This window comes from Lutra lutra, chromosome 16, assembly GCF_902655055.1.
Source record: "Lutra lutra chromosome 16, mLutLut1.2, whole genome shotgun sequence".
In the NCBI taxonomy this organism is placed as follows: domain Eukaryota; kingdom Metazoa; phylum Chordata; class Mammalia; order Carnivora; family Mustelidae; genus Lutra; species Lutra lutra.
Window position 1 is genome coordinate 26,843,943 of NC_062293.1, and position 15,752 is coordinate 26,859,694.

The following is a 15,752-nucleotide window of genomic DNA, read 5'->3' on the forward strand; positions in this document are numbered from 1 at the left end:
GTTTTGGTGTGTCTCCTGGAAAGTGTCTTAGATTATCTGCTCCCCCACCACACCCCATTTATCCTAAACTTCCCACAATCTTTATCCAGGGTGGACTCGTATGCCCCTGATCTGAAAGCAGTCTGGATATTTGCTTTGGTGCATCTTGGCCTGGGGTGGTTCGCTTGTCTGTGGACTGGAGGCAGGAGGACCTACTGGGTGGATATGAATTTAAGTGTGGGTTGAGATGATTATGGCCAGGACCGGGGCTTGTCACGGGCCTGCCGGGTTGTAGGGAGGGAGCGCTGCGTGGGAAAGACACCATGACGTTAGAACCAACAGCACTGTAATTTGCCTATGACTTCATTATGCATCCAGCTTATCTCGCTGAACATCTGGTCTCCTGACTCACCACTTGTTTTCATTTGTTCACTGTGGTCTGAAGTCTTGAAAATATTATCTACAATCTGAGTCATCAGGACTAGTGACCTGGGGTGGGTTCTGGAGGGTTGGTGTCAAGCCCTTATTTTATTTTATTTTAATTTTTTAATAAACGTTTAATGTTTATTAACAGCCCCACGGGTACAGGTCTGTGAATCGCCAGGTTTACACACTTCACAGCACTCACCATGGCACATACCCTCCCCAATGTCCATAAAGCCCTTATTTTAAGTGCTGATACCTCTTTTATTAAAAACAGGGAGATTTGTTATCCAAACATCAGACCTGTTAACTAAGACCTGGGGCAGAAGGAGGGGACCAGGAGACATTCTCAGACCATCCCAAACAGTGGCTATGCATAGAGATTGGGACATGATTTTGAAAACGGAAGTCCATTAGGTAAGGCTGACCTCTGGGCTCCCGTGGACCCACCTGACAAGGTGAGCCCTTCCCCGAGCAGGTCCTTCAGACAGGGATGTGGTTCCCAATGTCGCTGCACATTGGAATCCTCCAAGGATCTTTTCAAAACACAGACAGTTGGCCGTCACCCCGACCTTCTGACTTCAGTGGTAAGCAACACATCCTGGGCTCTGGGGTTTTTAAAACATCCCAGGGGAGTCTAATGTGTAGCAAAGTTTGGGAGCCTCTAGAGTAGAGGGGAGTAGGAACGAGCACACTTGAGCCAGCACCAGAATCACCAGGAGGACTCCTGTAAAAACACACATGGCCGGGCCCCACCCGCGAGTGCCGTCTAAGAATGTGCATTTCTCTCCAGTTTCCCAGTGATGCTGACAGAGCCACACTCTTCAGAGCCACTGGTGTAAGAGAACTGGGTCTGGCTTTGCTGTTAGGAGATGTGCGACCCTGAGCACGTCCCCTAGTCTTCAGAAGGACGGTTCCTGCTTTTATAACATGAGGCAGCCATGGTGATTAACTCGTGGGTCTCTGTGTATGAAGTGAGATGATATTTGCAAGTTGCTCAACCCGGGGCTTGGCCCACAGAACCCGTGCAACCCATTATCGGTGTGTTTCTGTAGGTCCCCTCGTGCCAGCTGGTGAGTGATGTCCATGTGAGCCTCTGCCCCTGTGGGTCCCATTTTCAGGCTTTCTGGAAAAGGAAAACTGTTACTCTCAGGGTCTAGGAGTGCTCTGGGGTAGGGGGGCATCCAGCAGGGTAGGGGCTCACGCTGGGGGCGTAAGCCCATGCTGTTCAGTGATTGTCAGCTGGGCCCTTCAGCCGAAGCTGGGCAGGTACCAGCTGGATGGAGGCCTGCCCTCCTGCCCAAACTCCACATCACTCACTTTCTGGCCCATCTAGTGTGGCGAGTGGTGGTCGTCCTGGCATCACCATGGAAACCAAACAGCTACCAAGGAACGTGAGAACTGGCTCTAAATGGTGTTGGAAACCACGCTGTGTGTCCCCAAGAGGGGCATGGGGGATCGCCACGCCACGTCTTCCCTTTTTCTCGTGCAATTTGCCCGGCGTTCTCTTCTGTGTATATTTACTTCTCTTCCCGTTTTGCTGAGGAGGGAACTGAGGCACGGCATGCATATCCCTGCTCGTTGTAGGCGGACAGGATGCCCATGTCAGCCTGCTACTTTGCAGGCCAACCCGGCACTGTGTTCATCCCCTTTCTGAATGTCACACGGAGAAATGGATTTTCCTTCCTTAATGGCTTTACTGGGTCAACTCTCAGGGACTTTTTGATATGTGTAAAATTTCTATGTTTTGTTTTTTTAGAGTGGTATAAATCTGGTAAATCTTTATCACTTCCACATGGTTTGAGGGCAAAGTGCCCCGATTTCCATTTTATAGTTTGGGCCACGCAGGGGATGGGGAGAAGACACGTTCAGAATTGGCCCAGGAGGTGAGACTGGCTAGCTCACTCCATTTCCAGTTCTGTTTGGCCAGAGTGAAATTCTGGCCGCGCCCAGGGACTCCCAGGGGTATCAGCCTGGGTTTTCTTCTGTTCTCCCTGGACTGAGACCTGAATGAGAGAGAGAGTTAGGGAATGACTGTAGAGAGGCCATGGGAGGTGGTCGTGGCCAAGTTATTCCTAAATAAGGGCACAGTCCCCCAACCCCTCCAGGGGGAATTATTTTGCCTCACAGAGGATGCTAGTAACAGAATAGAGCCTAGACACCCAGCCACTTCCTGCTTTCCTCACTGGGGTTCCTTTCCCTGTGCCCTGACATGCGCAGGCATTTACCTATGCCCGGACTACTGGGTATCTGTTACTCTCCTTTGATATTAATTGATGGCTTTGTTATGACTGATGCCACACCCTTCCTGGAGAGGGGGGTAGGATATGGTCCACAAAAACCCTGCCCACGTGAGCCACACACGTGGCCTATAGGCACCACATACAGAACAGTCACTGGCATGGGCTGACTGCTCTAAGTAGCTGTGTTGCATTTAAGCCTCACAACTCATGGGGGCAGTGATTAGCCTCCCTGTGCCCAGATCAGGAAGTAAAGCGACTTGCCTAGGATGACAGAGCAAGCAGCAGGCAAGTGGCAGAGTGAAGGTTTAAAGCTAGGTTTGGCCGATGTCCCAATATTCTTCAGCTACTGTACCACACCGCTGCCTGACTTGCAGGCTCAGGAAGATTCTGTCTCGGAGAGAAAGCAGCAAGCCACACAGAGGAAGACCGCCCCCTGTGTCCACCCTGAACTTTGCAGACAGATCTGGTGTTCGGCAAAAATACAGTTGCTCGGAAATTGGCTCCTAGAGCACCACAGCGAAGGCCATCCTCTGACTCATGTTGGTGCAAAAAGTGAAAACACTTCAATTAAGTGTATTATTTCAAATATGAAGCATTTGGCTATTTGATTTTTTTTTTCCCATCATCAATATGACTAACGTGTCACTTGTCTGAAGTTTCCTGTTCACGCGGACCCTGCCTGCCTGCACGCTTCCCTCTTTCTGGGGACCGTGACAGAAAGGAGAAATGGAAGTTTATTTTTAATTTGGCCACCGAACGAACATCAAAATCTTCCCTTCCAGCAGCTGAGCCTCTGTGTTTTCTCACCAGGGTATTAATTACCTGGTTCTGGGAACGGCCAGCCGGGCAGTTCCCGTGGCTCCGCAGCCCTAGCGGCCACAGCGCTGTGGCTCGTGGACGCAGCAGGACTCAGAGGCTTCGGCAGGGAGCCTCCTCCTCCTCAAAAAACTCCGACACAGGTATGGGCTAACTTGTTAAACACATTTATTGATTTCTTGACAGTACCCAAACACAGTGAGTGACCATTATAAACAAGGAAAGAAAGGCATTCGTTTGTATTTTGTGATATCCGGCTGTACCTGGAGAGAAAAGACACCCCCTTCCCAGGAATTTACAAGGCAAAGTGCATTCCTTCAAGGGAGCATCACAGGGGTGGGAGGGGGATGGCAGTTTTGAAACGCAAGAAATCTGTCGCCCGCTGTCTCAGGCGGAAGCTCACCTTGTATGAATGATCGAGCCATGGAGTGGAATTAAAAGTTATACTTGCTTAGCAAATGCATTCCTGATTGCCACAAACTCAGTCAAAACTGGCTGCAAATGAACAGAACATGTAGATGAAGGAACAAGAGAAATCAAAGAATGCAGTTGTAATGGAATCAGGGCTTCGCCTGTAAGGAAGGAGAACAGACCAAAGGCGGAAAAATGAAATTAACTCGTTAAACACATTTATTGAGCTGTTAACAATAACCAAACACAATGTATGACCTTTGGAAAACAAGAAACAGTGAATGGATCGATTCTGATCTTGGCAAATCCTATTACAGATATGTGACGAAGAGGGGAAATAATTCCATTTCTTTATAGTCTGCAGTGGTATATATACAATGTGTATCTCTTCAAGGTCTGTCCTTTTCTTTTTAATTTTTTTGGGGGAGTAAACAGAAGAATAAGTGTCCTTGGCCAACTTTATCCTGGTTCACCTGTCACCAGAGGATCCTAGGACACCACCCGAGATAACTTGATGCCAAGAACAAAGTCCGCTTGATGCTGTTGGAGCTATGTTTTCTCCTCTCTCTCTTTTGGAAGAATTTTGTATGTACAAAGGCTGAAAAGTCTCATTGGGTAGATTTATTAGTTCAGGAAAACAGTATCAAAATTGTAATCAGGTTAACTGGTTGTTTTCTTCTAAGACCTCTTTTGAACGAGCCTGTATTTTCTGAAACTTGACTTCCCATCCTGGAGGCCATGTGAGTGTTTCTATGTGTAGATATGTTTGCATGTGTGCCCGTGTGTGTGTGTGTGTGTGTGTGTGTGTGTGTGTCTGAGTGTGTGGAAGAGACGTGTTCCTCTGCCATGGTTTTGTAGATACTTTTCATGAAGAAAGGGCCAATCCAAAGAGTGAATGAGGCTTGAGAGAGAGAGGGAGAGAGAAGAAAGAGGGGGGCATTCTAGGTTACATCAATTCAAAGTTGTAGCATTTCTTCTTGAGATTCTTCTTGGTCTCGTTCCCTACTTGAGGAGCCATTCATTTACTGGAAGGAGAGAGAAAGGAAAACACACAAACAACAAAAACAAGGCATAGTTGAATTAATGTGCACAAAGTATAGGGGCTTACTTGCCTAGGATGACACAGCAAGCAGCAGGCGTGTGGCAGAGTGAAGGTTTAAAGCTAGGTTTGGTCAATTTCCCAATATTCTTCAGCCACTGTACCACACCACTGCCTGTCCCAAAGGGGGCGGGACAGTTCTATAAATTCTGCGTATGTGTCCCAATCACCCACTCTGCTTCCTCATAAACCTCTAGGCCCAACCATCCCATAGGGTTGTTACTGGTCACAGGTGGCTACCATAGATTCAAATTAATTAAAATGAAAATTAAAAATTTAGTTGCATTGCTTACTAGCTGCTCTTCAAATGTCTGATAGCCACATGTGGCTGGTAGCGGCCATATACTGAACAATGTAGATATAGAACATTTCCAGAGTTGCAGAAAGTTCCAGTGGATGGCAGTGCTTTAGATGAGGGGACAAATGGCAGCCCACAGACCAAATACAGCCTGTGATCTGCTTTTGGGGGTTGGCCACACCCAATCATTTTCATATTGTCTATGGCTGCTTTCACTCTACAACATAAAAATATAGCAGAGACTATATGACTCAAAAGCCCAAAGTGTTTACCAATTACCCCTTATAGAAAAATTCTGTGACCCCTGCTCTAGACTGTGAGCTCTGCATGGAGGAGGCCCTATCTGTCTTCATCCCCATATTCCTATTACTTAGCTAAGTGCCTGGCTAGGCTCATCATAACTACATGTTGAAAAAAGGGAAGGCTCAATGAATGACGTCTTTTTCTGGTAGTTCTGGCAGGAAGGGAACAGACAATTATAGTTTTGATACTTTGCATGTGTTTGACAGAGAAAAAAAAAGTAGGAGATGCAGGGGAAGCAGGAGAGATAAAGTGGGGGACCAAGGGGCAGCTGCCTGGTAACGTCCATAGCCCCCATATTTGGGTGGCACATTATTGTTACAAAGGGCTTCCCCATCCAGGCTTTCATTTGCTCCTTGCGAGTCATGAAGTAGACAGTATAGAGATTGTCATGAAAGAAACCAGGTCCAGAGAGGAAATGACTTGGCTGGGTTTACATGGCTTGGTTATGATAGAACCAGGCCAGGAGCTCAGATGTGTGGATTCCTTGTTGAAGACATCTCCATGACTCCATTCTACCTCCATCTTCCTATGTTGAGATTTTACCAGAATGATCAAGAGATACTTAGTGTGCGTAGGAAAAGAGAGAGAGCTGTGTGTGGACAAGAGGGTTACAGGAGGCAGGAGTCATCTTAAATGTCTCCTTTAGTAGGGAAAATTGTTACTTCTAGGGACATAGCACCAGAAGAAGATGTGCTCACACGTGTTACCTCATTGGATCCCAATGGCCCGGCATCCAAAGTATTTGTTCCCCTTTTGGGAGAAAGGGAGTGGGAGTCCATTGTGCCCATAGCTAAAAGCTGGAATGCTTCGTGCTGTCCTGTTCTAACAGATAACATTGGAAAATCAGCCTCCCTGGGCCCTTGGGTAAAATGGCAATAAAAATGCTGTCTTACGCTAAGCAAAACAAGTCAGTCACAGAAAGACAAATACCACACGATTTCACTCATATGTGGAATTTAAGTGACAAAACAGACGAGTAAAGGAAAAAAAAAAAGAGAGAGTGAGGCAAACCAAGAAACAGACTAACTACAGAGAACACACGGATGTAAGGGAGGGTGGGTGAACCAGGCGGTGGAGATGAAGGGGTGCACCCGTCGTGCTGAGCACCAGGTACTGCGCGGCAGTGCTGTGTGACTATGTTGTACACCTAAAGCAGATATCATGCTGTATGTTAACTAGCTGGAGTTTAAAGAATAACATAAAGAAGAAGAAAAAGGAAAAATACCTCCCTGGCTCCCATCCGTTTAGAGTCCTATGGTGCTGAATATACTAGAGGCTTAAGAAGAGGTCTGCAACTTTCTGCAATGTCCTTAGTGTAATGATTTGTAACTATTTATGCAGAAAAATGCATATAACCCTACGCCAAATATTCTTTCATGGGAGTACTTTCTTCCTTGTGAAGAATCTGTATCCCAGGCAGCTGTCCTAATCCTAATGTGGGCTTCGATAAAGCTTCCTTCCTCCCTCCCTCCCTCCCTCCCTTCCTTTTTTTTTTTTTTTTTTTAATGCTGTGGATGGGAAGGCATTTGAAGGTTTGGCACCCCTCCCCCAGCCCCATCTCTGCCTGTCTGTCTCTATCTCTGCTTATCTCCAATGATACAGAGGTTTCACCAGCAGGAAAGCACCATACAAATGGAAGGTTGGGGTGGGGGGGTGGGGGTCTCACTGTCATTTGTGATCACGATCATAACAAGAGGCAGCCCCTCACTCCCCGCCCCGGCTGGGGCCTGTCGCCCTCTGCGCCAGTGCACCCACCTCTATACTGAAGCTTCTGGGCTCGGTTGTTGGGACAGTCCTTCCCCTGTAAACTGAAGTTGATGTTGGTGCGGATACAGCGGTTGTTGAGTGGCTGCACAGGTCTGAAGTTGTCACTCATGCTCAGAAAGATCTGAGACGGCTGGTTCTGGCTGAGCAGCCGTAAGGAATGCATCTGCGGAGAGAGACACAGCTGAGTCCCACCTACCCTTCTAAATGCACTAGGGAGGGAGTGGGACGGTGTGCCCAAGCCAGGCAGTCCTAGCTGCCTGGGACGGGGGACACGTGAGCACCGCAGAGACCCCTGTTTCATGGACTCGGGTTGCTGCGCCTCTGTGCATGGAACGAGCCTGGCTTCGACCTCACCAGGTCATGCATCTCTGAGCAAGTCCTTTGCTCTCTCTTAAGCTCAAACGCGCCATCCATGGAAGCAGAAAATCCGTCCAGTTGTTCTCCAGGGTCCCTTTTCCCTCGGACACCTCATGGTTCCAGAACTTCCAATAATTCAGGGAATTCTATTCCCCCCACATGGGTGTTATCCACACCGTAGTGATCGATCCAGGGGTCAGAGCTAAAGGAAGCTGGATCAATGTGATTCCTTTTCTGGGACTATTGGGACCAGGCGGCTGTACTAAAGTGTTTTCTGCCATGTTCCAGCCCAGGACTGCAAAGCAAAGGAAGACTTTCCTGTCTCCAACAGGAAAGAAGAACAAAGTGAATGTGTAATGAGGAGAGAAAGAGAACGGAGAGGACAGACTTCTCATGACTTCCCGACATCGATTTCTGATCTCAACTTCCATAAGATGTCCCAATATCTCTTGAATACCTCCTTTTTTCTAAGTAAGGTATCTGGAGGGGGTCACTTGTCACCAAAAGAATCCCAATAAACACAGATAGGGTTGGAGCCTTCAAATGGTTCAGGTTGTTGGGTTGTGAGTACTATCCTGTCAAGGAGATTGGATTCTGAGTGGCTCGCCCGGGTGGCTCAGTGGGTTAAGCCTCTGCCTTTGGCTCAGGTCATGATCCCAGGGTCCTGGGATCGAGCCCCGCATGGGGCTCTCTGCTCAGCAGGGAACCTGTTCCCACAGCCCCCCCCCCTGCCTCTCTGCCTACTTGTGATCTCTGTCAAATAAATAAAATAAAATCTTAAAAGAAAAAGAGATTGGATTTTGATTCCTTTGCTCCTCTTCCTTTTGAGTTTTATACATGACTGTAGAATGCCGGAACCAGAGTGGGTGTCATTACTCCCTTGGTTATAAAAAGAGAGGCACATTCATTTCACATAAGTGGGGGGTGATGGTTGTGGGAGTGCACAGTGAGCCGGGGGCAAGGCTCGCACCCAGTGCTCAGACCTGGTTCTCAGGTAGTTCAAGGGCATACGAGTCCCATCAGATGTTCTAAAAATACTTCACATTTCGACAGTTTGTGAAATGCTCAACATCCTCTGATGTTAGAGACTGACACAGTTATGATCAATTTAAAGACCCTGATAAGTTTCCCAGTAAGGAAATCTATTTAAATTTTTAAATTTTATTTTTTTATGTAGGCTCCATACCCAGCATGGAGCCCAACCCAGTACCAGGCTTGAACTCAATGACTGTGAGATCGAGATCTGGGCTGAGATCAAGAGTGGAACGCTTAATTACCTGAGTCACCCAGTTGCCCCTATTTAACTTTTTAAAAATCTCTCTTTTTCAAATATATTTGGACACGCCATCCATTTTGCTCACTTACTGTTTGAACCTAACGACTGCAGCGCACACTCTGGGAGCTGACCTTGCTGTCTTTTCTCATTCAGACATGTGGGATGCTTCTATAATTCATCCATGCTAAGCCATTTCAGATGCTGGTTTTCTTTTCTTTTTTTTTTTTTTAATTTAAAGATTTTGTTTATTTGACAGAGATCACAAGTAGGCAGGGAGAGAGAGGAGGAAGCAGGCTCCCAGCCAAGCAGACAGCCCGATGCGGGGCTCAATCCCGGGACCCTAGGATCATGACCTGACCTGAAGGCAGAGATTTTAACCCAATGAGCTACCCAGGTGCCCCGAGATGCTGGTTTTCAAACCTAGGTGTGGTGATTTCAATTGTGGACCTCCAGAATTCATAAATTGAAGTCCTAACTCCCTAGTATCCCAGAATCTGACCTGATTTGGAAATAGGGTATATCACATAACTAATGTAATTAGTTAAGATGAGGTCATTAGGGTGGGTTCTAATTCAGGGTGACACAGGTGTCCTTATAAAAAGGGGGATTTGGGCAGAGACGCAGGGGAAGAATGCCAGGTCAAGATGAAGGCAGGGTGGGCAGTGCTTCTAGGAACCAAGGAACACCAAAGATTCCCAGCCACCACCAGAAGGACAGGTGGGGAGCAGATTCTTCCATACATCCCTCAGAAGGGGCCAACCCTGCTGACTCCTTAATCTTGGATTTGTAGCTTCCAGAGCTGTGAAGCAGTACATTTCTGTCGTATAAGCCAGGAGTTTATGTTACACTCTGTCAAAGCAGTCCTAGCAAACTCATCAACAGGCCCTCCATAAACCCAGCTGGGCTTGACGCCGTCTTCCCCATTAGCTGAAAGACCACAGAAGGGCTCACCTGCATCCTGGTTATATAGACGGGTTTGTTCATTATTATCCAACTTGCCGTCTCATAGCAGGGTGGGATAGTCATCGACCCGTCATACGTAATGAAACTAGAGGTCTCTGGATATAGTTCCTCTATATTAAGTCCCTGTAGTAAATATGCATCATCTAGAGAAGGAAATCAGAAAGATGTAAGAGTTAGGTTTCTTGAGAACAAGCTGGGATGGCTGATTGTTTCTTTTTCTTTTCAGATTTCAGAAGACCATATCTGCCAGGATAGGCTACAAAAATGAGCAGCCCCCCTCCCCTGATCAGTTATTTTCAACAACAGAATCTTATCTCTTGCTCACATACACTTTCACCCTAAGTTGAAATGGAGGGGGCTTCCTCCATTGTCACTGCTGTCCACAATCTGGGACTCAGGCCCTGGGAGCAGCCGCCATCTAGACCCTTATGAGTAGCAATGATAGAAAACAACTAAGATGAAGTGTATGTTGGCTCTTAGCTCTCCCATCCCAGAAGGGGCACCTGTCACTTCTGCTCACGTTTTGGTAGCCAAAGAGGTAACACGGCCAAGGCTGACATCAGGGAACCAAGGAGGAACATTTCTCCAGCAGGATGGGGCACCGAATATTGGTGAGGCCACAAGAATGACCCAAGTCCTTGCTTGTGGTCCCTGAGACCGAGACCCATAGCATTACGGTCATAATGAAATACACAGTTAAAGACTTCAGGGCCAACTGAAACATTGCCTGGTCGCCATTCTCATTTACTCCCTTTGCTTAATTAAAAGAACATTAAGAAAACACTTTCAGAAAAAAAAAGCAAATCAGGCCAAATCAATCATGAGATTCAACAGTTAAGTCCAACAACTTTCAGTTTTTGTCGGTCTCTTCCCTATTGCACCCATGCACATAGCCTTTTCCCCCTTTTTTTTTTTTAAAGATTTTATTTATTTATTTGACAGACAGAGATCACAAGTAGGCAGAGAGGCAGGCAGAGAGAGAGGGAAGCAGGCTCCTTGCTGAGCAGAAGGCCCGATGCTGGGGTCGATCCCAGGACCCTGAGATCATGACCTGAGCCAAAGGCAGAGGCTTAACCCACTGAGCCACCCAGGTGCCCCAGCCTTTTCCCTTTTTATGCCTATTTGAGGTAGTCCCATTCATATGTATTTTACTATTAAGTATGCTTTTTCAATTACGAAACTGACATAAGTACATATCGGACTATATGGAGAAAAGAGAGATAACAAGAAGATAATCAATACCTCAGTCATCTGAAGCAGTGGCCACGAGCATTTTGGTTTATTTCATTCTGATTTTTAAATTCAGTGCATGGGTTATACCTTTGTGAACACTGTAACATACTGAAGTTTTCAAACACCCACAAATTCCAATGAATGTCTCTCACCCTCCTCCTCTCTGTAGGATCCCTCCCCTTCTCTCTGCACACCCTTCCTCTCTTCTCCTGGCTTCTAACACGCCATGCCTGGTATTCCTAATTTTCTGGCCATTCTTTCTCAGGTTCTGTTGCTGGCTCCTGATTCTCCACCTGCTTCTCTCAGTGGAGACAAGCAAGGGACAAGTCCAAGGCTTTTTTTTTCCTTTCTCACTCTTCAGTGAGCAGCCCATCTACCTCCATGGCTTCTGTTGCCCTCTGTATCCCAGTGATTCCAGATCATGAGTGTCCACCGTTGTGGCCGGTCTGGGAGGCCATGGGAACCCAATGCCTGGCAGGTGGAGGGAAGAGCCTGTCTCCTCCAGTCCTCTTGGATTCTCTCATCCATGTTTCCAACTCCCAATGGAAAAGGACTAACTTCTTCAGTGGTTGACATAACCTCTCAGGTTTAGGACTGTGCACGTATGAGGGTACAATAAGGGATTTTCACATACAGCTAGAACCTCACAATGACCTCTAAGATTGGTCAGGCAGATAATAACATCCCCATTGACAAGATCAGAGAGGCACAGTAACCTCCCTAATGTCTCAGAGCTGGCTGGGGACTACAGAGTAGGAACCGGAATCCAGCTCTCCTGACTTCCAGACCAAAGTCCCTCATTCACTCAACATGTGTTGGATAAGCACCAGCTGGTGCTGGGCATGGGGTTAGGGAGGGTCTGGGGAGAAAGTAGTGAACAAGGTAGATGCGGTGCCCACCCTCACTCTAGTGAGACACACAAAACCAGCCAAATAAATCAATGTGGCCTCTCCTATCAGGTGGTGATGAGTATGCCTCGGCCAGGCCTGTTCCTCCCTTCAGATCCTGAGTATCAGGGAGGCTCACCCATTTTCCTGGGCAAAAGCCTCCTTCCTTTCCCATCACTTCCTCCAGAAATTGCTCACTCAATTTTCTCCGATAAAAAAGAGTCATCTCTGCCAAGGGAACTTGAATTTCAGGGCTCCTTCCCTCATCAACAGAATTAAGAACTGATCCAGTGGTTTGGAATGATGTAAATAAGACCACTGTCTGCCTGCTTCCCCCCCCAACTGCTCCTCCTGGCCTCTGACAACCCCGGTGTGGGCGGGGGGGGGGGGGGCGAACGTCTCCAGAGCTATGTCCACAGCATGACCATGAGACGGACAGAGTGGTCCGGCTGGATCTGGAGGCTAACCCTAGGAGAAAAGACTTTCACTTTGCATTGAAATGTGTCTACCCTCCCATCTGAACACCACGGACTCCGGACAAGCCCAGGAGAGACACGGTGACGGGACTATGGCTGCCCTGAGGGTCTGAACTCTGGCCTGTGGGGGCAGATGCTTCCCTACAAGGCCACAGCGTCCAGAGCACGCACTGATGGGACGCTCCTAGGGAGTCCCATCTGGGCGTCAACACAATCCCTTTCCATTGAAGCGCCATCCCATAGCTCTGTTTCTTAAGCCCCTAATCGCGTCAAGCACTGAGCCACGAGTGAGTGAGCACGATGTTGTTAAGTGAGTGCCGCAAGGAACCACAGGGACGGGCGACATAGATCTGTGCTGGGAACAGGGAGAGGTGGTCACTTCTGCCTGGGGCTGGGGACTCGGGAGAGTATTCATCGAGGAGCTGGTCTGAGCTGCATTTTGAACGACAGGAGGTCATCAGTGTGTAGCTGGCAGCAGGGTGGCTGTCAAGGGCACTGTAAGCAGGGTGGCTGTCAAGGGCACTGGCAGCAGGGTGGCTGTCAAGGGCACTGGCAGCAGGGTGGCTGTCAAGGGCACTGGCAGCAGGGTGGCTGTCAAGGGCACTGGCAGCAGGGTGGCTGTCAAGGGCACTGTAGACCTTCCTGCCAGGGAAAGACCTGAGGACGGAGGGAGAGAGGCACTGGCTGAGGGTCGGGAGTGCCAGGAGCTGCAGGGGTCGGGAGGGGAGGGGTGTTGTGCAAAAGGAGGCCAGCGGAGGGAGGGCACAGGCCACACCAGGGACATCCTACTCTGCGCTGCTGGGCGTCGGGGCTTCTTCCCGCAGGCAGTGCGGAGCCACTGAAGGGTTTAGACCAGGGGAGTAGCAAGATCAGATCCGCACTTAATGGTGCCTGCCCTGGTCAGCAGTTTGGCCCGAAGAGGAACGTACGGGAGAGAGAAGGAAGCTTTCGGCTCATCGTTACGAAAGGTCAATGTGATTTGTTTAACCAAGCTTGCACGCAGAGCATATTGGGTACTGTGGCGTGCGGCAATTACTGTATTTTATTTTATTTGGGGCGGTGGGGAGGAGGGAAGGAAGGAGGTGGTGGAACGAGGGGCATTCCAGGCATGGCTGGGATAAAGGAAAAGAACATTTATGTTTCTCTGGAACCAGAAGCAGCCACTGCACTGTATCCATGCTCAAGGCAAGTGTTGGTGTGTGTGTGTGTGTGTGTGTGTGTGTGTGTGTGTGTGTGTGTGTTGGGGGGCAGGCGAGGAGCAAGACGTTATGTTCTGGGATGTAACCCACACAGCAGGGTGACAGCATGCTTCCAAAACACTGTTGCACCCATGTCCCCAACTCCATCCGCTGGTTTCCTGCCAGGAGGTTCCTCTTCACCCATGTCCCCTGAGAGATGCAACACTCCTTTCGAGAACTCGGGCAGCTTGAGGGCTGTCTCAGCCTCCCACGATCCTTATTTGCCACTTGGTTCTTTCCATGAATCTTGCAGATTTCCACTTCACTGTTTGCCCTTCTTCTTCTTCTTCGTCGTCGTCGTCTTCTTCTTCTTCTTCTTCTTCTTCTTCTTCTTTTTTTAAAAGATTTTTATCTTTAAGTCATCTCTACACCCAACGTGGGGCTCGAACTCACAACCCCGAGATCAAGAATTACGTGCTCCACGGACTGAGCCAGCCAAGTGTCCCACCTTTCTGCCTTTTTTATTTCCTCAAGCTCCAGAACTTGGAAAGACCCAGTGTGAAAAGTGTGAGCACTGGACTCAGACCTGAGTTCGAATGCTGACGGGGCTGCTCCCCTTCCATGTGACCTTGGATGTGCAGGTAACCGTGTGAGCCTCAGTTTCCACATCTGTAGTATGCAGGTGGTTGGGTAGTCATAGAACTGAATGTATGTGTCCTCCTAAAATTCATATTTTGAAGTCCTAACCCCTGATGTGATAGTATTAGGAGGAAGGGCTCTGGGGAGATCATTAGATCGAGAGGATGGAGCCCTCTCAGACGGGATTAGCGCCCGTAAAAGGGACCACAGAGAGCATTCTCACCCCTTCGTCCTTGCGAAGAGACAACAAGATTTCTGAGACCCAGCAGAGGGCCCTTGCCAGACCCCGGCCATGCCGGCACCCTGATCTCAGAATTTCAGCCTCTAGAATGGTCAGAAGTAACTTTCTGTAGCTTGTACGGCACCCATCAGTGGTAGTTTAGGAATGCAGCCTGAAGGAACTGAGACAGAGTCCTTGCCTCTGAGCTGTTTGAAGAACAAATAAGACCACACTTTTCCAGTGCAGATGGTCCCCAACTTAGGATGGTTCAATTTACGATTTTTCAACTTTATATTGGTGTGAAAGCCATCCTCCTTCAGTAGAAATCATACTCCAAATTGTGAATTTGGATCTTTTCCCAGGCCAGCCATCCTCTAGGACCCCTAGGATGCTGGGCAGCCAGCTGAAGCTCCCTGTCAGCCCCCGGAGCCTGAGAGGTCAACGGTCGGGAACCTCCCACCGATCTGTATGCACACACAACCATCTACATTCAGTTTCCCACTTTCAGCGCAGTATTCAATAAATTGCATGAGATAACCAATGCTTTATTATAAAATAGCCTGCGTGTTAGATGATTTGCCCCACTGCAGGTGAGCATAAGGGTTCCGCGAACACGCGTGAGGTCAGCCAGGCAGAGCTGTGATGTTTGCCACTAGGATTTTTCAACTTACAATGGGTTTATCGAACGGAACCCTACGGTAAGTCAAGGAAGATCTGCACCTGATACAGGATCTGGCATATGGCACTGATGTCACCACCCCCCCTTCCTTGCCCAGGATGACCTCTTCCCTGGGATAAGCACTGCTTGAGTTCCCTGAGGTCTCCTGGTGCTCCCCAGCTGGGTTAGGGCCTTCCTTTGTCACTGTATTTATTGAGTCACTGCCAATAATTACTCTATTTAAATGTCCCCGCCACCCTGTAAGCCTTTGGGAGAACAGCTTCTGTCTTTGACCTCGGCATCCCCAGGTGTCGGCACGGGGCCTACCACATAGTGGGTGCTCAAGGAACACTGGAGGAATTGGTAAAACAGTTTCTGCCCCACAGCTCCACCTGCTGATGGTGCTGGGCAGACGCTCAAGGAGGAAGAGGCAGCATCATTCTTCAGATGATGGAGAAAGATTTCTGAGGTTCCAGTCCGTACCCCTAGCTTAAATACATGCTGCCCACCCCTCCCCCCCAAATAG

General features: G+C 48.5%; 1 protein-coding gene across 4 annotated transcripts in view; it reads right to left on the reverse strand.

The window, feature by feature from the left end:
• Positions 1 to 3,612: 3,612 nt before the first annotated feature.
• The window catches only part of CA10 (carbonic anhydrase 10), a 514,780-nt gene continuing 502,640 nt past the window's right edge, over positions 3,613 to 15,752 (reverse strand). For all 4 annotated transcript variants that reach the window (XM_047709128.1, XM_047709129.1, XM_047709126.1 and 1 more), the window contains exons 8-10: positions 9,924 to 10,078; positions 7,328 to 7,502; positions 3,613 to 4,897 (exon numbers count right to left, since the gene is read on the reverse strand). In XM_047709128.1, the coding sequence (XP_047565084.1) occupies positions 4,875 to 4,897; positions 7,328 to 7,502; positions 9,924 to 10,078 (353 nt within the window). In that variant the 3' untranslated portion in view covers positions 3,613 to 4,874. The remainder of the gene's footprint in view (positions 4,898 to 7,327; positions 7,503 to 9,923; positions 10,079 to 15,752) is intronic.